Source organism: Corythoichthys intestinalis, chromosome 16, assembly GCF_030265065.1.
Source record: "Corythoichthys intestinalis isolate RoL2023-P3 chromosome 16, ASM3026506v1, whole genome shotgun sequence".
Lineage (NCBI taxonomy): Eukaryota > Metazoa > Chordata > Actinopteri > Syngnathiformes > Syngnathidae > Corythoichthys > Corythoichthys intestinalis.
In genome coordinates this window covers 38,858,538-38,886,322 of record NC_080410.1, presented here as the reverse complement: position 1 = coordinate 38,886,322, position 27,785 = coordinate 38,858,538, and the positions used below count along the sequence as shown (strand labels likewise).

At 40.0% G+C, this 27,785-nt stretch overlaps 1 protein-coding gene across 1 annotated transcript in view; it reads left to right on the top strand.

Annotated features, from left to right (window-relative positions):
* Nucleotides 1–22,932, top strand: part of micall2a (mical-like 2a) — a 34,694-nt gene extending 11,762 nt beyond the window's left edge. The window contains exons 8-17 of the mRNA XM_057860686.1: nt 2,574–2,634; nt 2,906–3,063; nt 9,915–10,013; nt 10,152–10,213; nt 10,383–10,506; nt 12,634–12,736; nt 12,984–13,057; nt 13,118–13,232; nt 17,136–17,182; nt 17,286–22,932. Of these exons, the coding sequence (XP_057716669.1) occupies nt 2,574–2,634; nt 2,906–3,063; nt 9,915–10,013; nt 10,152–10,213; nt 10,383–10,506; nt 12,634–12,736; nt 12,984–13,057; nt 13,118–13,232; nt 17,136–17,182; nt 17,286–17,365 (923 nt within the window). The 3' untranslated portion in view covers nt 17,366–22,932. The remainder of the gene's footprint in view (nt 1–2,573; nt 2,635–2,905; nt 3,064–9,914; nt 10,014–10,151; nt 10,214–10,382; nt 10,507–12,633; nt 12,737–12,983; nt 13,058–13,117; nt 13,233–17,135; nt 17,183–17,285) is intronic.
* Nucleotides 22,933–27,785: the final 4,853 nt, after the last annotated feature.

Below are 27,785 nucleotides of genomic sequence, written 5' to 3'. Positions count from 1 at the left end.
CGTCGCGTCAAAGCGTGGTGACGTGACGCAAATGGACTGTAATTGGTCCGCTCAGACTGTTGTTTCCGGTTCAGCGCGTAATTACCGCCATTTACAAACATTCTTGCATTAACGACCACCTCCGCATCAGTCTCCTGTGTGGCCTGTGCCTCAACATTTGTATGATCAATATTTGTTGTTCAAAGTTGATGAGCTGAAGATCCAAATTCAAATTCAAATTCAAGCGTTCTATCTCCGTTGGCATTGCTGTGTAACCGAAAGAAAACTAGAGGAAGTCGACAAGAGTCCCCCAAAACCGTACAAACACAATGCCACACCCCTCTAGTGGCTTGGCGGTGAATTACAGAGTAACACGTTCTCTCGCCGCAGAACTATCGAATGCTCATTGACGCCGTAGTCGCTATGCCGTTACCGCAACGCAGAAGCATAACTCAGGCTTTACAGTGGCTGCTGCTGGCCGAAAAAACGTCTAATATCATTTCTCTTCGAAGGGGGCGGCATGTAAGTCTGAACATAATGAAAATAATTCACTCAATAATGGTGGGATCTGTTCTATCTATTCTATCCTTATAACATATGGGAAGACAATCTAACTGAACCCATTATATAATGCAAATGAGGTTGATTAAAGTTGGTGGGGACAATTTGAACATCCTGAAAAGTTAGCAGTGTTATGTCCATACTCTCCCTATGCAAATCTATGCCCCTGATGTTGCAACTACTAAAATGTGTGTAGTCAATAAGGGTGGGAACCTCTTAGTACCTCACGATACGATTTGCGTTACAAAGCTCACGATAATGATGATGTCACCATATGGCGATACAACGATTACCGATACATTGGTCAGGAAATCATTCTAGGATAAACAGAAAAACAAGCTATCTTCATCCTTCTGCTGTACGTTTATCTCGAGTATACAGTCCCTGACAAAGGTCTTGTCGCTTATCCATTTTGTAGAAACAATTGCTAATAACCTGACTTTTAATTATTTAATTGGTTTCAGAAATGGCTCATATGAAAGCTAAGACCCTCCCAACTGATGTTGAATGTACAAAAATATATTTGTTTCACTGAAAAAAGATTTATCATTTAATGAAGACATAAAGGTCAAATTTTGGCAAGACAAAAGTTTTGACGCCTACAGAAAGTAGCGTGAAAATTCAACAAAAAATGTACTTCAAATACAAAAATATGTTGATGAAGTCATCAAGAACATCAAAGAAAGCAGTCTTGCATGCCTCGCAGAGTTGATCAACATTCTTGGATTTCGTCTTCCATGCGTCCTCTTTCATCCTACCCCAGACATGCTCAATGATGTTCTTGTCTGGTGACTGGGCGGGCCAGTCCTGGAGGACCTTGATCTTCTTTGCCTTGAGGAACTCTGAGGTAGAGATTAAAGTATGCGACGGAGCACCATCCTGCTGCAGAGTTTGTCCCTTTTTATGGTTAGGAATGTAATAGGCAGCTAAGATTTGTTGATATTTCAGACTGTTTATCTCTCAGGGAGCAGACAAAAAACCGTGTGGCATTTGCCAAGGCCCACAGCCTGTCAAAAGGATGGACGCTGGAAAAGTGGCAAAAGGTGGATTTTTCAGATGAATCTTCCATTGTATTACACCACAGTTGCCGCAAATATTGCAGGAGACCTACTGGAGCCTGCATGGATCCGAGATTCACTCAGAAAACAGTGAAGTTTGGTGGTTACTTCATTACCAAAATCATGGTCTGGGGTTACATCCAGTATGGGGGTGTGCGAGAGATCTGCAGGGTGGAAGGCAACATAAATAGTCTGAAATATCAACAAATCTTAGCTGCCTTTTACATTCCTAACTATAAAAAGGGACAAATTCTGCAGCAGGATGGTGCTCCATAGCATACTTCAATCTCTACCTCAAAGTTCCTCAGGGCAAAGAAGATGAACATACTCCAGGACTGGCCAGCCCAGTTACCAGACATGAACATCATTGAGCATGTCTGGGGTAGGATGAAAGAGGAAGCATGGAAGACGAAACCCAAGAATGTTGATGAACTCTGGGAGGCATGCAAGACTGCTTTCTTTGATGTTCCTGATAACTTTATCACTAAATTGTATGAATCATTGCCGAAGCCCATGGAAGTCATACAAAATATTAAATTTGGATTTCACAGCACCACTACTTAATTTGCTTATGTTATGTAACATATTTTTGTATTTGAAGTACATTTTTTTGTTCAATTTTCACACTTCTTTCTGTAGGCGACAAAACTTTTGTCTTGCCAAAATTTGACCTTTATGTCTTTATTAAATGATAAATCTTTTTTTCAGTCAAACAAATATATTTTTGTATCATTTAGGAGGGTCTTAGCGTTCATATGAGCCATTTAGGAAACCAATTGAATAATTAAAAGTCAGGTTATTAGCAATTGTTTCTACAAAATCGATGCGTGACAAGACTTTTGTCAGGGACTGTATAGTATAGTATAGTATAGTACATATATAGTTTATAGTATAGTACAATATAGTTTAGTATAAAATAATTTATGCAGTATATCTCCATGAATTTTATAGTATTCCTCCCCATGTTACCCCTAGATCCGCCTTTTGAGAGGCAATCAAAGAGTAAACCTGTGGAAAGCAAAGCAGAAGCGCCAAGGTAAAGCCTATCAGTATCACTAACTCGCTGATTAGACGCGTCGCTCTTGATCTTGTCTAATCTAGCTGGCATCTCTAAACCACGCTACCCCAGCTTATCCTGTTCTTAACAGCAAGTCCTCTCGTTTCTATCCCCCCGCTAATGACTCTAGTGTGACTTTCATCTTCATTGGATCTCTACTGTTGCTTCTCTGCGCTGTCAAATCAGGTGAAGCCTCCTTCTAGTCTTGAATTGTCCTTGTTGCTGATCGTGTTTTTTTTCTGTTGTGCAGAAAAACAGATGAATCCACCAGTAAAGAACATCGCTATGACTTCACATCTACGTCTTTCTCCAGCATGTCCACTTCTACAGCAAATGCTCCCCCGACTGCTGTGTTTGTACCTTCCTCTCATCCTATCAAATTTTCACCATCTGGCGATGGACATCTGGGTGAGTTACTTCCAGGGCTGAAATGTATCCAATAACTCAAGTAGGGCTGGGCGATATGGCCTTAAGTACGTATCCCGATAAATTGAGCAGATTTACCTCGATAACGATAAATGACGATAAATTCGCCCAAGCAAACTGTTATATAATTTGAAAATTTGAATCAATGCATGGAATACAAATTAAGTTTCTCGTTAAATTTATTTACCAGCTTTCAATTTAACAATTGCACATGCAGTCTAAACATTAAGTATTAAAAAAAAATCTTGTAAACAATAAGAATTCTTGTGTGAACATTTATAACAGCTTGTATGACTTGAAAAATATCATCACTTGAATTTCATTAAATTCATTCCGCATTGTTATACACTAGATAGTGGCATACGTTTAGATATTTAGAATAGATACAAATACGACACATCCACCCGCCCCCCAGAAGAAATTATACTTAATTAAAAAATAAAATGTTTCACAAACCTTTCCTTTCTTTTATTCGGCTCAATTATTTACATCTTATGATTTTGGAAATCCTTACAGTATGCAATAAATAATATTCCTGTTCCCAAGCCCTGTGCTTACTGTACTGTAATTTTTACAAAAAATAAACAATACATAGGTACTCCCCGTCATCTAGGACGAGCCACTTACAAGACTAGCACTGTCGTGTATTACAAATACTGCTTTGAACACATCTTCACAGGCAAAAGCAATGACACAGGCTTAAAGAGGTCAACTTTAATTGTGTAAATCACACTTAATGACGACACGATCTCCTGGTTGAAATAGACGACATCCACTTAATTCTATTGAAGATATGTAATGCTGAGGCAATTTGTCAACTTTACTTTTAAAAAGAAACGTGCACTGTTTATCCAGTAGATGGGGCTCTTGCAGTGTGTCAAACAGTGATTCAATTTTGGGCAATTGTCTTAAAAGTGGTTCATTGTTTCAGAAAGCCTCGGTTTTTTCATCCCTATCTGGAACCCGTCAAGAGTTTGCTTAATGTCGGGTGAAAGTTTGGCGAAGCTAACTTAAGCCCGACTTCATCCCGTTTACTTGTAGCGTTAGCCGCTAGCGTTAGCTGCTAGCGTTAGCCTACCGGGCTTCTGTTTGATTGGCTTCCTGAAAACCATGTGACTCCAAACGTAAGCACACTGTCTGCTTTCTTAAAGGGGAATGAACATAGCCGAACAACACAGAGTCAAAGCGGGATGAAAAGACTATATTTTCTTCTTTTATTAAATTACCGAATTTACCGACATGGTCAAAATTACGTCGGTCATCGTGAAGAATTTCGGTAACGGTAAATTTTCGGTTTACCGCCCTGCTCTAAACTCAAGTACCGTATTTTCCGCACGATAAGGTGCACCTGAAAGCCTTTAATTTTCTCAAAAGCCGACAGTGCGCCTTGTATATGGATTAGGGGCGGAACTTAGAGGAGTTTAGGATAATCGTCGCACATTTATTCTGCAACTAGTATGAATCAATACAGTATCCCTCCTTTTTCACAGTTAATGCGGACCAGAACCCCCCGCGAAATGTGGAAAAACCGCAAAGCAGGGTTTAATTATTATATTGGTGGACTCGTCTGTCGATCTTAACCCCTAGATGCATAAGTGGGTCAAAAATGACCCGGTTAGGTTGTTTTCTTCAAATATCTTTGGAATGAAAAATTGTTATCAATTTATATTCCAGGTAGTCCTCAAAAAACATGTTTTTGATATAATGCCATTCAAATTTTTGATGAACTTTTTATACATTTGAAGAAATTGTCATTTTTTTGTATTAATACCCTAAGCTTCCACAAGTGGGTCAAAAATGACCCACATGCATTTTCTATGGACTCCAATGGGAATCTTTCATTCTTATCAACTTTGGCTGTCAGGAATAAATTTACCGTGGATCACACAGACTAGGTATGTAAAAATTGACATCCCAGAAGATTATTTTAAACAGCAAGAGCTGATACGTGTATTGTAAGTATTATGTCCATATAGTATTTTGTGTATATTTCATGACTCTTTATTATTATTTATCAACAAATTAACCTACTTCATAACTAGCTAGCAAACTAGGGCTAGGTTCATACCGCAGGTCCTAAAGCACAATTCCGATTTTTTATGTCATATGTTTTTTTTGGCGTACCCATTCAGACTGCCTTTGTCCTTTGAGCCTGTTCAAGTATCACACATGCGCTCTAATTCGCAGTCCGAGATGCGCTGAGCAAACTGGCCCGCATGTGCAGGAGCATTGGAACAGAGAGAAAACCGAGCATTGTCAGGCCCTTTCTCAACACGTTTTATTTTTTTATGACTGTTGTCGAGCCCGCTCCTTCCCCAAAAGCCGCGTTCAAGCTAGGCGCTAATGCTAATGCACAACTGCACCGCTACCGTAGCACCCTGTCTCCCTCTCTCTTTGCTAATGTTAATTGCTGCATGAATTCCAATTTGGGGGACTGGACAGTTTGAACCGCAGCCACATTCTGGAAAAATGTGGCCCAGTTGGGATTTTAGCCACATACGAAAGTGACCTGGATCAAATTTGAAAATGGTCCACTTTTATGCGACTTTTCCCGTTCACTTGAGTCGGAAAAACACGAAAAAATCGGATTTGTGCTAGATTTACAGCTGAAATGGTCCTCCAGATGTTGGATGAGGCACTGGCGGGGTTGGACTCAAATGTCCGAAATTTCTGATGATGAGGACCCAGACTATTGTCCAGGTGGCAGTGGCAGTTGTCCACCTGGAAATCCAACTAAACAGGATCAATGTGACTCATAAGATTCCACTTATGTGTCCTCTGAAGAAGAAAGTGTCCAAATCATGGCCAACAGAATGAGTTGGTAGGGCTCTTACTAGAGAGAATTAAAGGTCCCTTGCTGTTCATTTTAGGGCATTTACAGGTCATTTCCTGTTGAGTTTGAGTCACTGCCTATTCATTTGGGTGATTCCCAGGTCACTTCCTGTTCTGTAACGCAAAATAAACAGCAAGTGACCCATAAAATACCCCCAAATTAACAGGAAGCAACTGAAAATCAACAGGTAAATGACCTTAAATGGCCCAAAATTACTCATTGCCTGGCATTGGCGGCCACTGACGGCCATAGACGTTCAATCCGTTTGAAGTGGGAGGGATGGCAGCGAATGAACGAATGTTCATTCGCTGCCACCCTCCCAGTTCAAATGGATTGGACATCTACTAGTGATAAACTCATTCCAATTCACAGCAGAAGCTTGTTTTTCTCTTTATTAGTTGTTTTTACAATATCCTAGAATGATTTCCTGACCAAAGTATCGATAATCGTTATATCGCCGCATCGTCAGATCATCGTTATCGTGAGCTTTGTATCGCAAATCGTATCGTACCCACTCCTAGTCGCTAGCATAGGAACGGAACTCGTTCATAACCCGGGGACTACCTGTATTGGTTAATCATGGCATGACATCCCCTTTAGCGTTGCTCCACCTAGTGGATGCATAAAGCAACCCCAAATACTACTACTGCTACTACTCCTACCACTACCACTGCGGCTCATAATGCGGTGCGCTCCATACATGAAAACAGTTTTCAAATAGGCCTTTTCTTTTTTTAAAGGTTTGCCTTAAACTCCAATGAGCCTTACAGTGCGGAAAATACGAAAATTGGATTGCGAACTAAGTTGACACAAAACCTTTCCCTCAAAGCTTCACATGCAAAAAAATAGATTCAAATAAAAGACATGGATTTGATCAGTTGCATCTTAAAAAACTGGATTTTACCCTCTTTATGATGTATAATTTCTCCGCCAGCCTCTCCTAGTCAAAATAAATTGGACGTCTGGCGCCATCAATGACAGATAATGAGTTAAAGTGCGTACGACAGGTGGAAAAAAGTCTTAAATAGGATTAATATGCGAATTAGAATCATATTTTGGGACGATTCGACTATATACAACAATTTAGCAAAGTGCAGATGACGAAAAATTAGTCTTTTAATCTGCCGGTTAGCCACGCCAACCCCAACAGGTGGATGAGGTCAGCGGAGTCACGATTTCATCGGATTTAGTATGCAGCCCATTGAGGGGGAATTATTCACAACGAGGAAAACGCGACGAAGAGAGCCACAAAATGTCATTGTTTCAGTCCCTCTACTCCAATATCTTGACAGGATATTCTTTTTATCCAAGTATTTTTCCCCATTAGCTAAATAAATGGCATGGTCATGACAAATAACAGTCTTGTGCTAAATGGAATATAAAATAAAAAAAGTGCATTTATTCAAGACGATATGGCAAAATTACTCCATAATGGTTGAAACTGTCGACTTCACCTTTACTGTCGCACCTCCCGAACGATATTTTATGCCACCTAAATCAGGCTCATGTCACTTCCCTTCCCCGGCTTCGGGAGAATGTAAACAAAGCAAGAGGCGTGACAGCTAGCCGACATGCTGACCCAAACCGAGTGATGTTTCAAAGTCTTCGAAGCGGAAAATCACACATAACTAGCCCGGGTCATTTCACATGTCGACTGGGTTGTCGATTGCCTTCGCCGATCGGCAAACCGCCTAGTGGAGAGCAATTTGCAGCTCGTTCCCCTGCTACTAAGGACAGGAGAGCTCGCCGGGGATGCAGATGGACAATGTTGCTAATGTGTATGAGGAGAGCTTTTTACTTGCCCATTCAGGATCAAACGTAAGTACTCCTTTATTTAAAGAAAGTTTGTAGTGTTTACTTTGTAATCGCAGTATTCACGGCTATTTTTAACACAAAGTTGCAATTTCTGATCGGTCGGAAAATTTGACAGAACACCGGGCACAACTAGAGGGGAATAAGCCGAGTATAGTGCTCTCGCGGCGGGGGGATGTGCGACGAGCCGCCGGTCGTCGGCCGAGTGGACAAAGAGCATGTCAGCCACAAAATGCAAGCCACCTACTTATTAAAATGATCCCAGTATTTGACATAACATAAAACACGATGTTTACTCACTTCCTCGTAAGTCCCATGGTCCCACAATAGTAGGGCTTGTTTTGACCAATATCCACCGGTGAATGGTAACTTTTGAAACTCCAAAAAGGCGCACATACCTTTCCCTCGTAGAGCAGGGCGGTAAACCGAAAATTTACCGTTACCGAAATTCTTCATGATGACCGACGTAATTTAGACCATGTCGGCAAATTCGGTAATTTAATAAAACAAGAAAATATAGTCTTTTCATCCCGCTTTGACTCTGTGTTGTTCGGCTATGTTTATTCCCCTTTAAGAAAGCAGTTGGTGCGCTTACGTATGGAGTCACGTGGTTTTCAGGAAGCCAAACAAACAAGACCGGTAGGCTGACGCTAGTGGCTAACGCTACAAGCTAACGTGATGGAGCGGGGCTTAAGGGAGCTTCACCAAACTTTCACCTGACATTAAGTAAACTCTTGGCGGGTTCCAGACGGGCTTTCACCCGCTACCCTGCCCTGGTTCTCACAATTTCAGGAGAGGATGCTTTCAGTGCTTTCTTCTGGTAGCCAAGCCACAGGCTAACGCTTGCGGCTAACGATACAAATGAACGTGATGGAGTCGGATAGCAGCTCTAACCTTGTGGAAACGCCTGAAATTAATGAGTGGACTGGGCATGGACATCATCTAGCAATCATTATGTCGCGTTATTTGGTATTTCTGTGTGATTTCTCTGAAAGCTTTCATGATGGTAAAGCACTCAGCATAAAGTATAATCCAACAGTAAAGCCTATATATAATATGACAGTTTAATGGCTACAGCTATTTTTCTGTATGTGTTTGCTTTATTCTGCCATCATAAAATCTTAAATGTTTCATTGGCATCAGAGCAATACAGCTTTAATTTGGTTGTGTCTGTGTGGGGGGTGCATGCATTAAAAAATGTTCTGGGGAAAAAAAAACCTGAAACCTGATGTAAACACTTGTGTTGAATAATTATGTCACAGCAGCCGTTACCAGTAATTTGTCTGAAGTGTACTGTTAAAGCTGCAAGTCATTTGTGTTACAATGACATGTTTGCACAGTCGTCATATTGATTTTTATAATGCTGTACATTTTTCAAGTCATACAAGGTGTTATAAATGTTCACACAAGAATTCCAATTGTTTACAATATTTTTTTTTATACTTAATGTTTAGACTGCATGTGTAATTGAATTAAATTGAAAGCTGGTAAATAAATGTAACGAGAAACGGTTAATTTGTATTCCATGCATTGATTCAAATTTTCAAATTATATAACAGTCTGCTTGGGCGAATTTATCATCATTTATCGTTATCGAGGTAAATCTGCTCAATTTACCGTGATACGTACTTAAGGCCATATAGCCCAGCCCTAGTCCCTCGTTACAGCAAGCTTTTTCTGCAGCCGTTTGGCTGGCGTGATGCGAAAAATAAACGTATTAATCCGCAAAATCAGCTGAATCCTTGTCCTTCTCATACAACAGTACGGGTGTATAGTGAAGAGGATTCCTTCCTCCGTACACATCACAGCGCCCTCTTTCTCAACTTGAGACTGTTTCCAGAAGTCACTCATTTTCCTGGCGCGGGATTCAAAAAACTAAATAAATATAGCGATCGCTTCTACACACATCCAAGCGGTCCATTTCATTCAGGAGCATAAAATACCGCATGTATTATGAAATAAACATGCTTTTTCGTGTCACAGGCACTTTAAATGAGTGCCCTAGAAATGTTTAAAAATTGTTGATCTATGTAGAAAATGAACAATTTGTCGATGAATTAATATGCTAGTAACGAAAAAAGATTTTTTCTAGCTGAATGAAGGCCTTTATTAGTTTGTGTTGAAAATCCCGTGGAAATTGAAGTGAGTGCAGACCAATAAGGCCTAAAGCTCACCGTCCTTATTCCAGCCGATCCGCCCAGAAGGCGCTCGCCTGTCAAATCCCCTGCAAGATGGCCAGCTGTGGAGTCCATTAGCTCGCCAACCTCCATGGTAGACATCCCATCAGGTACATTGTCACCTGAACCCACACGCAATTTACCAGCCATCTTTGTTGATTAAATATTAAGTTTTTACAGGAAATACTAAAAGGTGGAGTCGGATATGACAAAAGCTGCCGTCTAATCCTATTTCATCTACCTCTCAGGCGCTAAAAAGGGAAAGTATTTGTCACCCACCGTCTCCAGCGCTGAAACGAGGTCACCCTCCGTAAGTTCCCTCCATTAAGTCTCTTAAGAGATTAATTAACAGTGTGACACGTACGCTGTCCAAAAAATGGACATTTTTCATTTAACTTATCAAAAGTCAGACTTATTTTTTGGGGGGAATTATGAAAGGACATAAATTGGACTCTTAAAAGCGCTTTGTTTTATATCAGCGCACGTCTTATCACATCCCGGCGGAGCGGATTGAGCGAGAGCTGGACGACATCGAGATGAACCTGGCGCTACTGGAGAGGGAAGGCGTGGAGCTGGAGTGGAGGCTTCGCCACTGTGAGGAAGGTAATAGGTGACTTGCATGTTTTTCACGCATTGGTTGCCATTGACAGCGATAGACGTCATTTGCGTAATTTATAGATAACATCAAGGGCGCAGGTTTTGTCTCAACATTGGTAGGGACAATGTTACATATTGCACATAATGCAAACAATGATCCAAATAATGGACGGCTAGCTTGACTTCGTTGTTGCTTGTGGAGGCTGGCCTGACCGCAGTAGTTTTGCAGGTTAGCAAGTTTAATGTTATGCTAACTCTGATGCAGGTCGGACGTTCAGTAGCAAAATTAGTGGTGTTTCTCCAACCTCCATAACATTGACATCTTTTTACATGACTTACAGTGACTGCTGCTGGCTGAAAAAAAAACGTTTATTACCGTATTGGCCCGAATATAAGACAGTGTTTTTTGCATTGAAATAAGACTGAAAAAAGGGGGGTCGTCTTATATTCGCGGTCTAGACATTATACCCATTCACGACGCTAGATGGCGTCAGATATCATTGAAGCGAATGCTGAACTTGAGGAATAATGTTCTGTCATGACAGATCTCAGCTACTCTCAAGTTTAACCAGTTTGCATTATTTTATTGCAATGTTTTTCCTTATTCAGATTTGTTTCAAGACTACAGTTACAGTTAGACCTCACTTTGATGGTTATTGCAGTTATTGCAATTTTGTTGTTTTATCTCAATAGATTGGTTTATTTACATTTCAAAAACCAGAAGCCATTCATTTACGAATGTGATTGCACTTTAGTTGACATATTTAAAGGTTCAGATATTAAGATTTGAATAAGGCAAAATAACATGCTTTTTCTCTCAAATATATTGTTATAATCTTTTTTTTCAGATGTACTGTAATTATTTTCTGTATAAAAATTAATTTGGTGTTCAAATCGGGCTTATGTCATTTCCCTTCCCCGGCTTCGGAGAATGTAAACAAACCAAGAGGCGTGACAGCTAACCGACACGCTAACCCGAACCGAGTGATGTTTCAAAGTCTTTGAAGCGGAAAATCACACATAACTAGCCCGGATCATTTCACATGACGACTGGGTTGTCGATTGTCTTCGCCGATATGCAACCCGCCCTGCGGCGGACAAGTAAGAGCTCGTCGTTCCCCTGCTACTATGGACAGGAGAGCTCGCCGGGGAAGCAGCTGAACAATGACCGCCAAACAAACCGGCCGACGTCGGAGGAGCGTGTAGCTGCCAAATGGCCAACACGAATATGGCAAAATAATGCTTTAGTACACGGCGAAGACGTAAACAGTGAGAGTCATATGAGAGCGGCTGCAGTTGTTGTGCAGCTAACATGTGCAGCTAATGTGCAGGAGGAGAGCTTTTTACATGCCCATCCATGATCAAACGTAAGTAGTCCTTTATTTAAAGAAAGTTTGTAGTGTTTACTATGTAATCGCTGTATTCGCGGCTATTTTTAACACAAAGTTGCAGTTTCTGATCGGTCGGAAAATTTGACAGAACACCGGGTACATGAAGAGGGCAATAAGCCGAGTATAGTGCTCTCCCGGTGGAGGGATATGCAACAAGCCGCCGGTTGTCGGCCGAGGGGACAAGGAGCATGTCAGCCACAAAATGCAAGCCACCTACATATCAAAACGATCCCAGTAATTGACATTATACAAAACACGATGTTTATTCACTTCCTCGTAAGTCCCATGGTCCCACAGTAGTAGGGCTTGTTTAGGCCAATATCCATGGTGAATGGGAACCTTTTGAAACTCCGAAAAGGCGCACACGCCTCTCCCTCATACAGCAAGACTTTTCTGCAGCCGTTTGGCTGGCGTGATGCGAAAAATAAACGTATTAATCTGCAAAATCAGCTGAATCCTTAGTCCTTCTCATACAACCGTACAGCTTTATAGTGAAGAGGACTTCTTCTTCTGTACTCGTCACAGCGCCCTCTGCCTCAATGCAAGACGAAGCCGGAAGTCTGTCATTTTCGTGGCGCGGGATTAAAAAAAATTGAATAAATATATCGATCGCTTCTTCACACATCCAAGTGGTCCATTTCATTCAGGAGCATAAAATACCACGTGTATTATGAAATAAACATGCTTTTTCGTGTCACAGGAACTTTAAGCACAAAAGCAACAATATTGTTTTACTTTCCAGAAGGCAAAGGCGATCTGTTGATGGACCCGTTGATGGTCGACTGGTTCCAGCTCATGCGAAAAAAGCAAATGTTCATACGGAGAGAGTCTGAACTTGTGTACACGTGAGTATTTAAAGTGTTAATGCCGCATGCGATGTACCGATCACTTATTTTTGCATGCGAGTCCGAGCTAATTTTAAAGGATTCGATACCTCAGAAATGTATAATGGTAACATGACGCAAGTGAAAGGTCATTCAATTGTGGGGAACCTATGTTGTAAATTGTGGAAGAAAAGACATTTTTCCTCACAAAATTTTGACCAGACATATTGTGAGCTACTTTTTAAAGAGATCTTTTGGGATGTTTTAGAGCGAGGATTCAGGAGCTGGAGCAGCAGCAGCCACATGTTGAGCAGGAGCTACGCAGACTCTTGGAGAAACCTGGTAAGATTTGACATCACGTTGCGGAGCTTTCTGAGCCGACGTTGCCGTCGTGTGCGATAGATCGCATCAAGTCGACTGAAGAGCGGGCGCGTGAGAAAATGCTGATGTGCGATCTAGTGGAGATCGTAAACGGCAGGAACGCCATCGTGGAAGTTCTGGATGATGAACGCTTAAGGTGAGATGGACTTTGTTCTAATTCGAAGGTATAATTAAGTATTACAGAGATCCCTCGCTACTTCGTGCTTCAAACTTCACGCCCTCAGTCCAGCGTGGATTTTTTTTTTCAACTTAAAAAAAAAAATATATATACTATATTCAGATGAGCCGTCTGGAGCCAATTACATAGGGGCAGTTTACATGGAGACTCTGCGACACAAAGACGCAATGACTGAGTTGCGGATTCGCCTCGCATACATATGGTGTCGGCGAAGACGGAAGGCGAAGATGAAAAATTCTGAATCCTGCCTCCAAAGTGGAAGAATCCGATTGCGGTGCGATTGAAGTGCTTAAAAAACATTTATTAAAATATATACAGTGGGGCAAATAAGTATTTAGTCAACCACCAATTGTGCAAGTTCTCCCACTTGAAAATATTAGCGAGGCCTGTAATTGTCAACATGGGTAAACCTCAACCATGAGAGACAGAATGTGGGAAAACAACATGAAAATCAAATTGTTTGATTTTTAAAGAATTTATTTGCAAATCGTGGTGGAAAATAAGTATTTGGTCAATACCAAAAGTTCATCTCAATACTTTGTTATGTACCCTTTGTTGGCAATAATGGAGGCCAAACATTTTCTGTAACTCTTGACAAGCTTTTCACACTGTTGCTGGTATTTTCACCCATTCCTCCATGAAGATCTCCTCTAGAGCAGTGATGTTTTGAGGCTGTCGTTGGGCAACATGGACTTTCAACTTCCTCCACAGATTTTCTATGGGGTTGAGATCTGGAGACTGGCTAGACAACCCTCTTCACCATTTACATGTTACCCCTCGGTCGTGTCGTCAGCAGGCATGGAATACAATTCCATTGTTATGGCATGGAAAATGAATGAATGAATGAATGTTATGCTGACGACACACAGCTATATATCAAGGTCACTTCGTCCTCCACCCCCTCCTCCTCTGTTTCTCACCTTGACTCCTGCCTGGAGGAGATAAAGGCCTGGATGAGTGAAAACTTCCTGCAGCTGAACAGCTCCAAAACAGAAGCTATTCACACAGGTACTCCTCACCAGCTCCGTTCCGCCCCCATTTCCTCAGTCTCCTTTTTCGGCCACAAATTTTCCCTCTCCCCTTCTGTGACTAATTTGGGAGTCAGATTTGACCCCCATCTTAGCTTTAACAATCACATCAATTACATTTGCAAAACCTCCTTCTTTCACCTCCGCAATATTGCCAAACTCCGGCCATCTCTCTCCCGTCGTGCTGCAGAGAGACTCGTCCATGCCTTTATCTCCTCCAGGTTGGACTATTGTAACGCACTCCTCATCGGGATCTCTGGCAAGAGCCTACAAAGGCTTCAGTATGTCCAAAACAGCGCTGCCAGGGTCCTGATGAGGGTGCGTAAACACGAGCACATCACCCCCATCCTTCACACCCTACACTGGCTCCCTTTTCACCTCCATATTGAATTCAAAATCCTCCTTCACACCCATCACTGTCTACACGGTGTAGCCCCCACCTACCTCACCGAACTCCTCACATCACATAATTCAGCTAGAACCCAGTCAGGCCAACAGCACCGTCTACTCCCGCCCAGGACTCGGCTCAAGACTATGGGCGACAGGGCCTTTGCAGCTGCTGCTCCCCGTCTGTGGAACGCCCTCCCAGACCACCTCAGAGCCCCGCAGACGGTGGATGCATTTAAAAAAGGACTAAAAACTCACCTTTTTAAAAAAGCTTATTCTAGCTATTTTTATTTTACTATTTTATTTTTATCTGATTGGTATCTGATTTTATCTGTGCTTCTGCCTGTTTTGCTTTTCCTCTTTTATTCTTAGTCTTTTTATTCATTTTATTTTTTTCTGGCGATGTGCACTTTGAGATTTGTTTTCAAATGTAAAGTGCGTTATAAATAAAATGTATTATTATTATTATTAGACCACTCCAGGACCTTAAAATGCTTCTTACGCAGCCACTCCTTTGTTGCCCTGGCTGTGTGTTTAGGATCATTGTCATGCTGAAAGACCCAGCCTAGCCATGCCCTTGCTGATGGAAGGAGATTTTCACTCAGAATCTCTCGATACATGGCCCCATTCATTCTTTCCTTTACACAGATCGATCGTCCCTTCGCAGAAAAACAACCCCAAAGCATGATGTTTCCACCCCCATGCTTCACAGTGGGTATGGTGTTCTTCGGATGCAATTCAGTATTCTTTCTCCTCCAAACACGAGAACCTGTGTTCCTACCAAAAAGTTCTATTTTGGTTTCATCTGACTATAACACATTCTCCCAGTCCTCTTCTGGATTATCGAAATGCTCTCTAGCGAACCGCAGACGGGCCTGGACGTGTACTTTCTTCAGCAGGGGAACATGTCTGGCAGTGCAGGATTTGAGTCCCTGGCGGCGCATTGTGTTAATGATAGTAGCCTTTGTTACTGTGGTCCCAGCTCTCTGTAGGTCATTCACTAGGTCCCCTTGTGTGGTTCTGGGATTTTTGCTCACCGTTCTTGTTATCATTTTGACGCCACAGGGTGAGGAGGGAGTTGAAAGTCTGTGTTGCCCAACGACAGCCCTAAAACATCAATGCTCTAGAGGAGATCTGCATGGAGGAATGGGCGAAAATACCAGCAACAGTGTGTGAAAAGCTTGTGAAGAGTTACAGAAAACGTCTGGCCTCCGTTATTGCCAACATAACATACAATACATAACAAAGTATTGAGATGAACTTTTGGTATTGACAAAACACTTCTTTTCCACCATGATTTGCAAATAAATTCTTTAAAAATCAAACAATATGATTTTCTGTTTTTTTTCCACATTCTGTTTCTCATGGTTGAGGTTTACCCATGTTGACAATTATAGGCCTCTCTAATATTTTCAAGTGGGAGAACTTGCACAATTAGTGGTTGACTAAATACTTATTTGCCCCACTGAATATACATACAGTGTACAGTATCACAAAAATGAGTACACCCCTCGCATTTCTGCAGATATTTAAGTATATCTTTTCATGGGACAACACTGACAAAATGACACTTTGACACAATGAAAAATAGTCTGTGTGCAGCTTATATGATAGAGTTAATTTATTTTCCCCTCAAAATATAGCCATTAATATCTAAATCCCTGGCAACAAATGTGAGTGCACGCCATAGAAACTACATGCATCCCTAAATGTCCAAATTGAGTACTGCTTGTCATTTCCCCCCCAATATGTCATGTGACTCATTACAGGAGTGCTGTCAGCATTGCTGCAGAGATTGAAGAGGTGGGGGGTCAGCCTGTTCGTGCTCAGACCATACGCCACACTCTACATTAAATTGGTGTGCATGGCTGTCACCCGAGGAGGAAGCCTCTTCTGAAGACTATACACAAGAAAGCTCGCCCGTCTCATCAGACCATAGGACATGGTTTCAGTAATCCATGTGCTTTGTTGAGATGTCTTCAGCAGACTGTTTGCGGGCTTTCTTGTTTACCGATACTTAAATATCTGCAGAAATGTGATAAACTGTATATACACATATATACAAGTTTTTTTTTTAAATTATGGTTTTGGAAAAAGAGTGAAAAAACATGTCTTATATGTATCTCTAATATTTCTTGTCTAATACGTAATCTGAATAGGCCTAAATAGCCCCCCCCCCCCCCAAAATATATATATATGGGGGGGGGGGGGGCGCTACCGCATGGTTTTTCACTTATCGCTGCGGGTTCTGGACCCCATTAACCGCGAAAAACGAGGGATCACTATACTTTCTTATAGAGTTTTATAATTCGGTAAAATGCTTGGATACCATTCAGGAGTTGAGTTTGATTTAACTAATGACATCATTGAAAATCAGTTCCCTGCGGCGATGTATTAGTATTATTTCATACACTAATGCAGACCTTTTTTTGGTGCTCATTTTCAGGGAATTGGCTGAGGACGAGGAGCTCAATGCCATGATGAAAAATTTAGGCAAGTACCATGGTTAATCTTTAATATAATCTTATAATTCTGCATTTGACGGGCAATTTTAGTTATTTTGTTTGTAATTTTTTTTTCCTTTTGGTTTCAATAGGAGTAAAGAAAAGTAAACCTAAAAGGAAATCCTCCATCTCAAAACTGTTTGGTCGAAGAAGTAAGCGACGAGTGGAGTAACGGTTTATTTATTATGTTAAACGTTAACGTACAATTTTGGGTCATGATGAGCCCACCACGTGCGTACAGGTAACATACATCCCAAATTCTAACTCTAATCCAATCACGTGCCTGTTTTTCTTCTGCTATGAATTTAAATGAGTTTGTCACGAGTAGACCTCCAATCAGATGTCAATGGCAACCAATAGGTATGTTTACATGGACACTTATTTTCGGATTAAAAGCCTGGTCGGATTAAAAGTGCTTCATATACAAACCCCAATCGGAATATTCTAATCCGATCCAGCCCATTCCGATCAAGATTCTATTCGGAATGAGAGGGGTGTTTGTCGATTGTCAATCTGATCAGCGCGCATGTAACAACACTTTGTTCCAAAATTTTGGAACAAACCGTCCTTACCTGTGCCGTCAGTATATGGTGGAAAACACAGACAAGGCTGAAAAAGCAGTTTCTGCTCTTGCAACCCTCTTTAAAATAAACTGCTGTATTTTAAGTCAAAAGAACTGTTGTGTTTGATGATACAATATGTCTATATGCTGCCATAGCAGATTCATCGTGCATTAAGCCCTCCGAGCTATTTTGAATTTGTCCGTTTTACCCTGGAGACCCGCGCTTACAGATGCCACAACCACTTTTGTTTCAACCTAGCCATAAAAAGTTTATATTATATTTATTATTGGAAAAACAAACATTAATAGAACAAAAACGACAGTGTCATTGGACAGAGGGACAGTTTGCTGCAGGCAGTATCAGCTCTTTTGCTATGGCGTGGGGTTATTTTGCACTGAACAACTTGGTATGCCACCTTATATGATGCTAACAGTGTTTGCTGGTTTACTAATGTCACACTGATTGTAGGCAATATCCAGCACGTTTTCGCTGAAAAAAAAAAACAAGCTTATCAATGTGATTCGGGTCTAATATCTTTAAGTGACGTCTTAATTAAGACTCGTCTTTCCTCATCTCCCACTGTATTAAAAATCAGAGCCAAAATCTACATATGCTTCGTCATATTTCCTCATATTAGCTCTTCATATCTCCACTGCTCTTTGCTGTGTGCTGGTTTGGTTCAAAAATAGTGCTCACACTCTGAAAATGAGAGCACCAATGCCACCCACTGAGTGGATGTGCAATTGCGTTTTATTCTAGTACGGCAAGAAAGTATGTTCCCCGAGGTAGCATGTGTCACCCCTGGCATCGCTCTGCACCTCCCTGGGGGGGTGCGCCCCACAATTTGAGAAGTACTGTATTAGCATAAGCGGATTTTAAGGGGGGGCCAGCCCCCCCAATGGCCGAAAAGTGTCATTGCATGAAATTGACTTTCCTATAGATATCAAAGTTATAAAGCAATAAAACTGCAACAAAAATGACTGAAATGAACTCAAAAAATATGTTTTTATAATGGGTCAAAATTATTTTTCGAACAGATCATGTGACTAGCACCTTAGACGGTCATTTGCTTTGCATATAATTTTCAAAAAAGAAAAAAAAAAAGATTTTTTTCTTTGATTGAAAATATTTTTTTTTCGATTGAAGCAACTATTTGGGGAATTGAATGATTCAGACACGAATGTCCTACCCATAATATGGGCCAAACACAAAAAGGATTGTTTCAATCACATAAAACTTTTTAAATGAAAAATTAAGTGTTCAAATGCAAATTTTTCAATCCCAAATATTTTTTCGCATTCAAAAACGTTTTCTATGATTGAATTATTATTATTTTTTTTTAATTGAAGTGATTTTTCTTTTTGAAAATATATATTTTTTGAAGCAACTTATTTTTTAATTGAATAATAAAGACAAAAATGTCCTAACCAAAATGTGGCCCAAACACAAATCAACATTTCTTCAACCAAAAAAGTTGCTTCAATCAAAACTAAAAATAAATCAAAGAAAAATAGCTTTCACATGCATTTTTTTGAGTTTCAAATTTATTTTTGCATTCAAAAACATTTTTATTGAAGCGACTTTTTAAAAAAAAATGAAAATATATATTTTGATTGAAGCAACTTTTTTTTGGATTGAATAATAAAGACACAAATCTACCTCCATATGGCTCCGCCCAGGGGATACAGTTTTTGACTGGAGTAACTACTTTGGCACGACACCGGCGGGCATACCATATTCAATGGTTGACGATCTTGGTGAAAAGTACTACCTAAGCAGCTTGATTTAGAATCCCCCTAAAGAATTATGGGAAACAAAAAAACGTTTATAGTCAACTTATTATTATAGATATTCTTGTAAGTTAATTTTATTGCTGACACTGCATTTCAGGTTCATCAACATGTTGTGCCCCCCTGTCCCAAAAGTCAAACTCCGCCTATGTGTATTAGTCTAATGTTGTTGTTACTTCAGCAGACTTCAAGGCAATGCTGCTGCGCGCTGCCAACTATTGGACGGGAGTCGAAGTGCAGCAACTGAATTTTATTTCCACCAAAAAAACACGTATAGTGACCCATACAGACGAATTTTGAATCGATATGAAAATCGCGTGACGTAATATCGCGACATATGTCAGAATTGATTTTTTTTAACACCTCTTTTTAACATTCAACAATTGTTGGCTTCAACACTACAGAATAATCTTTCCGGATTATCATTCAGAGACATCCGATAATCGGGCCTTTTTGGATTTTGATCATTAGCGAACATAAATTAGGTTGGATTATCAGTTTGTGTGCTCCCTGCTTTTGCAGGATTACAATTTGGAACACTTTTGGATAGATTTCAGCCTTGGTTGAGATCTGGACACTTTGGGTGTCTTTGTATTGTGTTTGAGTGTAAAATATGTCAAATTTAGGAAGCCATTATTTTTCTGTTTAATATTCACACATCATTAGTTTACTGTCAGTTACTCTTTATTACCTGCCTGTCATATTGTCCGCCCAGACACACAGAGACTTTGCATCCTCGATTTATTCTTTAAATTCGTTTTAATAACGTCACCGTGTGCTATCTTAAATGAGTCAGGAATCTTTTCTAATAAATGTAGCCAATCAGGTGGCGCGGGGTCAAAAGTAGGTTGCCGTCTGTTGAAATAATTCCTCCAACATTATGTGCATATTAGACACACGTGTAATCCTTCCACAGTCTCCAAGCCAAATTGAAATTATTTCATTAATAATTCCAATAATGGATTTTAACAAATTTCCTGTAACGACATTAGCAGGAGAAGAAGACAGCGGGGGTGGATGGTACGCGGGGGTCTTGTTAATTAAGTAAGCCACACGTGTTGAGCAGCCTCCATTTTGTACTGTAGGTGGCAGCCTGGCTATGCTCTATCACACACGCTCTTCCACGCACACACACAGCCACCACTTGCAAAATCCAATTTGCCACACTTGCCGACAGTTAATTTCTTTGCTAATTTTATAAATGCTGCAAAAAAAAAAAAGAGAGAAAGTTTGAGCTGCGCCGATGCGGTAACGCTACGTGAAAGAGGATTAGCTCCAGCGCTAGCTTATGGCGGCCAAGGCTTATAAACTACAGTGCGGCCTTATCACACCACTGACGTGCTTTAATTAAACATTATTCTTTACTAATATCTGCATGGCAATTGTGCTGCACCTGAGCTTCAGAGGAATGTGCGGCCTACTTTCTTTTAGCATTTTAGCTGGTAAAGCAAAGCGTGCAGTAGCAACTTCAAACTCTGCTGTCCAATAAATCCTTTGAAGATTAGTGTGTGTCTGTGCTTGTGTGAGGTGGAATTATTGTACGAAAGATGAAGAGCATTCGTGGTGCATGCTTCATGTGACCGTTTTTTTCTTTTTTTTTTTCATATTCCACACCGTTATTGGACATTGTAATGCTACATTTTTCACCCGATTCAAAACATTCTAATTTCAAAAATCTTTCTCTATCAATTGAATACAATTACAAATGTTAAACTTCTACATGCTTCAGTAATCTCCCTATTCCCCCTTTTCACAAAAGAATTACCTAATTTAGTATATATACAGGGTTATTGAAAAGTAACTCCCTATTTTAAAGTACTTATAATCATAGGTGGAGTTAGACTTTTGTGGCAGGGGGGTGGCAAAACATGTTGATGACCCCGAAACGCAGTGTCAGCAATAAAATTAACTTATAAGATATATGCTCGGTTAGTAGCTTAGCCCATGCTCGTATATACAGGCATCCTAGCTGTGTGGGTGTGTGTGTGAGCATGCACGTTTTTCTGTCTTACCTAGTGGAGAAGTAGACGCCGCATCCTTTTTGACTGAATATTCCAGCCAGGAATTTTTATGATCAGTGGTGTTACCAGGATACCAGGTGTGGGTGGGCATTAGTCTTACCTGGGGGGGCAAAAAAAGCTACAATGCTCAAGTAGGTCGAAATCCAGCGTAGGGCTACTGCACCTTAAAACATTTTTTGTTTTCTCCTTGAGATAACTGTTGTTGTGATTTGGTCCAAACAAATAAACGTTGATTTGATTTTATTTGACTTAGAATACATCCATAACTGAACAGTATGGACATGCAGGTGACAATGTTTTTTTAGTTAACCTATTGTGGTTCGTCGGTTTTATTATTATTATTATAGTGATTCTTTGTTTCACAGCCCCTTTGAGCTGAATTTGACCCCCTTAGAATGCTTCAAAATGCACCAAAATCGGCAGGCACGTGCAAAATGCGACAAGTGCAATCTTTGATACCGTGTAAATTCCAAATACACTATGTAGCGCCCCCAGCAGTCATTCTTTGTCCTGCCGACGCTTTGAGTCCTACTTTTACCCGCTCAGAATGCTTCAAAACTCACCAAACTCAACAGCCAGGTGAACACTGGTGAAAACTTTGATAAAATGTAAAAAAAAAAAAAAATCAAAATAAGCTTAAATGTGTGTAGCGCCCCATAGGAACAAAACCAACATTTCATTTCATTTTTTTTTTTAAGGTGAAAGAGGTAACCGATGAATGGGATACCATACGCGGTGCCCAGACGGACGTTAGTACTACTTCCAGTTTTCTTTGGGTGGGCAGAGCGTGTCCTTGGGTGGACACTGCCCACCCCAGCCGGTAACGCCCCTGTTTATGATATTATGTTAAAAATGAGCATCTTTTATTGTTCCCCATCATTTTTGAGGGGAATTCTAAATTAGGCTGCTTAGGACAGCTATGCTTTCGGCCAAAATCGTCTTCCATTGAATATGGTACGCCTGGTGGTGGCTCTGTTGTACAAATAACGTCTTTAGTGGGGCAAACTGAAACTGCTCACCATTGTGGCGGTGCTCTCCAGCGTTTGATGGTCCACATCTTCAATCCTTGGTTCTCGCTAAGTCAGTGCTGTCGCTGTTGATAGCTTAGGTTTGAAAAAATTACGTACATCCATCATGCATCTTCTGTCCTTCGGTGGTTTTGGCTAAGCAAAGCAAAATGTCCATCTCTAAGGTGCTAGTCACACGACCTGTTCGAAAAATAATTTTGACCCATTATAAAAATATTTTTTTTGTTAATTTCATTCATTTTTGTTGTTTGTTTTATTGCTTTAAAACTTACATAGACAAAATTTTATCGGCAAAGTCTTAATTTTAAATTCATACAGTTGTGGTCAAAAGTTTATATACACTTGTGAAGAACATAATGTCATGGCTCTCTTGAGTTTCCAGTTATTTCTACAACTCTGATTTTTCTTTGATAGAGTGATTGGAACAGATACTTCTTTGTCACAAAAAACATTCATGAAGTTTAGTTCTTTTATGACTTTATTATGGGTTAACAGAAAAAGTGATCAAATCTGCTGGGTCAAAAATATACATACAGCGACACGAATTAGCAATTTTGGTGACTTAGAAAGTTGTGTCAGTGAAAAGAGCTTCATAGCATGGCCTCTTAACTTCTTGTGAGTGATTATGAGTGGTGCGCTGGTGACTTCTCTGAGGCCATTTAAATAGGGCTCATTGGATGCAAACGCCCACAAACGCTACAATGGGAAAATCAAAGGAGCTGAAAAAGCGAATCATTGACTTGAACAAGTCAGGAAAGTCACTTGGAGCCATTTCAAAGCAGCTACAGGTCCCAAGAGCAACAGTGCAAACAATTGTTTGTAAATATAAACTGCATGGCACTGTTTTGTCACTACCACGATCAGGAAGAAAACGCAAGCTATCACCTGCTGCTGAGAGAAAATTGGTCAGGAGGCTGAAGATTCAACCGAGAATCACCAAAAAGCAGATCTGCCAAGAATTAGAAGCTGCTGGAACACAGGTTTCAGTGTCCACAGTCAAGCGTGTTTTCCATCTCCATGGACTGAGAGGCTGCCGTGCAAGAAGGAGGCCCTTGCTCCAAAAGCGGCACCTTAAGGCTCGACTGAAGTTTGCTGCTAATCACATGGACAAAGATAAGACCTTCTGGAGGAAAGTTCTGTGGTCAGACGAAACAAAAATCAAGCCGTTTGGCCACAATGCCCAGCAATATGTTTGGAGGAGAAAAGGTGAGGCCTTTAACCCCAAGTACACCATGCCTATCGTCAAGCACGGTGGTGGTAGTATTATGCTGTGGGGCTGTTTTGCTTCCAATGGAACTGGTGCTTTACAGAGAGTAAATGGGATAATGAAGAAGGAGGATTACCTTCAAATTCTTCAAGATAACCTAACGTCATCAGCCCGAAGATTGGGTCTTGGGCGCAGTTGGGTGTTCCAACAGGACAATGACCCCAAACACACATCAAAAGTGGTAATGGAATGGCTAAATCAGGCTAGAATTAAGGTTTTCGAATGGCTTTCCCAAAGTCCTGACTTAAACCCCATTGAGAACTTGTGGACAATGCTGAAGAAACAAGTCCATGTCAGAAAGCCATCAACTTTAACTGAACTGCACCAATTCTGTCAAGAGGAGAGGTCAAAGATTCAACCAGAAGCTTGCCAGAAGCTTGTGGATGGCTACCAAAAGCGCCTAATTGAAGTGAAAATGGCCAAGGGACATGTTACCAAATATTAGCGCTGCTGTATGTATATTTTTGACCCAGCAGATTTGATCACTTTTTTCTGTTCACCCATAATAAAGTCATGAAAGAACCAGACTTCATGAATGTTTTTGTAACAAAGAAGTATCTGTTCCAATCACTCTATCAGAGAAAAATCAGAGTTGTAGAAATAACTTGAAACTCAAGAGAGCCATGACATTATGTTCTTCACAAGTGTATATAAACTTTTGACCACAACTGTATATAGGAAAGTCAATTACATGCAATGACACCCCCCACCCATTAATCTCCGTTTATGCTTATAATTTAAGCAAATGTTTTTATGTTTCCTCATTATTTTGTATATCTTCAATGATGTATGAGATCTAATTTGTTTGTCTTGTTTTCTTTTCACATCAATTATTTTGTTTAAGATTTGGAAGGCCTGCAAAAAATGGCTGGACGTATTCCCCTGCAGGAATATGCTATGCTATCAGCCACAGATCCTGTATTGATGAATTTTATTTATTTTTGATTGTCTTAGCGGCTTGAGCATGTCTTGCTTTAATGGTCTTCCAACATCTTTACACTTGAGCAACAGATCTCCAAACTTTGTAACATGCCGCTAACTGTGCACGTTATTGTAGGTTGGGACCTCCATCCATGTTTGTAGGGCATTTAAATTTGAAATAAAATAACCAATCAGAAAAGAAAACAAACATAAGTTCATTCACATACGTCACAAAACATACACACACACAAAAAATGAGGAAAATATTAAAACGTGAATTTATTTTAGGTACCGTAACTTTTGGAATATAAGGCGCACCTGACTATAAGCCGCCACCCACCAAATTTCACATGAAAACTGCATTTGTTCATAGTTAAGCCTCAGCTGTCCTCACTGTAATATGGGATATTTACACCAAAAGATATTAACCGGTAACACTTTATTTGACAGCAGTGTTATAAGACCATCATACCTATAACATGACACTGTCATGGGCATTAATGAATGCTTATGACAGATGTCATTTAGTGTCATCCGGTAAATTATCTTCCTTTTGAATGGATGTAAAAGATCCGAGCTTGACATAAATGGAGTTAGTGACAATTTGCTGGGTGACACTTAATGACATCTGTCATAACCATGCCCATTACAGTGTCATGTCATAATTATGACGGTCTTATGACGCTACTGTCAATAAAGTGTTAACTATTAGCACAAATAAATTAACAAATAAGCCGCACTGGACTATAAGCCACAGAATTCAAGATGAGGGGAAAAAGTAGCAGTTTATTGTCCGAAAATTACGGTATATATTCGTGTGTGAAAGGGTTAGGATGATGTTCACTATGATCAGTTTTTACATTGACCACAGAGTAGGTTTGACATATAAGTATGAAATATGAATACATACCGTATTGGCCCGAATATAAGACGGTGTTTTTTTTTGCATTGAAATAAGACTGAAAAAGTGAGGGTCGTCTTATATTCGCGGTCTAGACGTTATACCCATTCACGACGCTAAATGGCGCCAGATATCATTGAAGCAATGTTCTGTCATGACAGATCTCAGCTACTCTCAAGTTTAACCAGTTTGCATTATTTTATTGCAATATTTTTCCTTATTCAGATTTGTTTCAAGACTACAGTTACAGTTAGACTTCACTTTGATGGTTAATGCAGTTATTGCAATTTTGTTGTTTTATCACAATAGATTGGAATATTTACATTTCAGAAACCAGAAGCCATTCATTTACGATTGTGATTGCAATTTAGTTTACATATTTAAATGTTCAGATATTAAGATTTGAATGAGGCAAAATAACATGCTTTTTCTCTCAAATATATCGTTAGAATCATATGTTTCAGATGTACTGTAATTATTTTCTGTATGAAAATTAATTTGATGTACAAAAAGTCTTTTTTCAAACTTGAGTCTTGAAAAAGAGGGGGTCGCCTTATAATCAGGGCCATCTTATATTCAGACCAATACGGTCAATCAACAAATAAACCGCACTGAACTATAAGCTCCATGATTCAAAATGAAGGGGGGAAAAATAGTGGCTTATTGTCCGAAAATTCCGGTAATTGAAAAAGGGAGTTGGTACTTTCAATCACCCTGTATATCACAGATTTACCGCGCTCCTTTCCACTTTTTTTATGGCTTCAAACCCGTCCATCTTCAGAGTATAAAATACTCGGAAAATAAATGTCAAAATGAAAAGATTCCATCCAAATTTGTCAACCAATTCAAATACGATCAAATATTCTGCTCACTCAGAACACTTTGGTAACTACAGGGTTTGCCATAAGTAACTATATATCTTCTGTTGCTTGCAATTTTGTTGATACTTATTAATTTTTTCTCATGTGTGTGTCATTTGAAATCCTTTACGTATGTACTTACGTTATGTTTGTTAAAGCTGTGTTAATCTCAATTTTATTTTTCTCACAATACGACCCCCCAAATCCACACTTTTCTCAATAAAATTCACAAAAAATGTTTCATACTTCCTTCTTTCACATTTCCTGACCAATTCAAACTGTTCCAACTTGGCTATATTCATCTCATTCATGATAGCTCTAGAATTACAGTAGTAATCTCAATTCCCAGGATCATTCAAAAACACAAATTTTAAAATATTATCGAATGAATGATTTGCAGCAGATATGACACACTGCTCACGTTGAGATGCATGAAATGGTGATCACAAAGTCGGAACTGCGTTCTGGAATGATGTTTAAAAAGAGGAGGAAGAAGAAGTGGCACGCGTGTGATGCGTCTGACAGTAGAGACTTGAATTTGTGATATTAGAGTTAATTAAAGCTTTGCGCCCCGTCTCCTGCAAATGCTTGCACTGGTGCAATTAAGAATCAAAGGCGAGGGCTTAGTGTCAGGGGGCGGGTGGGGTGTCTAATACATGGTTGGAACAGGAATGGGACCCGATTCGCCCAGCTAGCGCCGAGCGACAGGCATTAACAACAGCCTCAAATTAGAGCCACATTAATATTCATAAGTAAAACAATTTGTGTGTGTGTGCGTGATGAAATGGAATCCTCTGAGGTGAGCTCTCATGTCCAGGCTGCTCATTAGAAAACACCATTAGCCATCAAGTGCTTCATCTGTATGAAAAGTCTTTTTTCAACTGAATTTGTAATCTCGTTGGGGGAACTTTGTCATGGAAGTGCGCCCACCCAGACGCAACAATAGATACAGCCGTGATAAAAAGTGATGCCTTCAAAATCATACTGAGGTCATTTCTTTGTTTAATTTAACAATATCTTGATACAGAAGTGCACTGCATCATTTTTTTTTTTTTTGCAACTGTTTTTTTTTTTTTTTTTTAGGGCTGTCAAACGGTTAAAATTTTTAGTCAAGTTAATCACAGCTTAAAAATGAATTAATAGTAATTAATCGCATTTAATCGCAATTCAAGCCATCTCTAAAATATGCCATATTTTTCTGTAAATTATTGTTGGAATGGAAAGATGAGACACAAGACGGA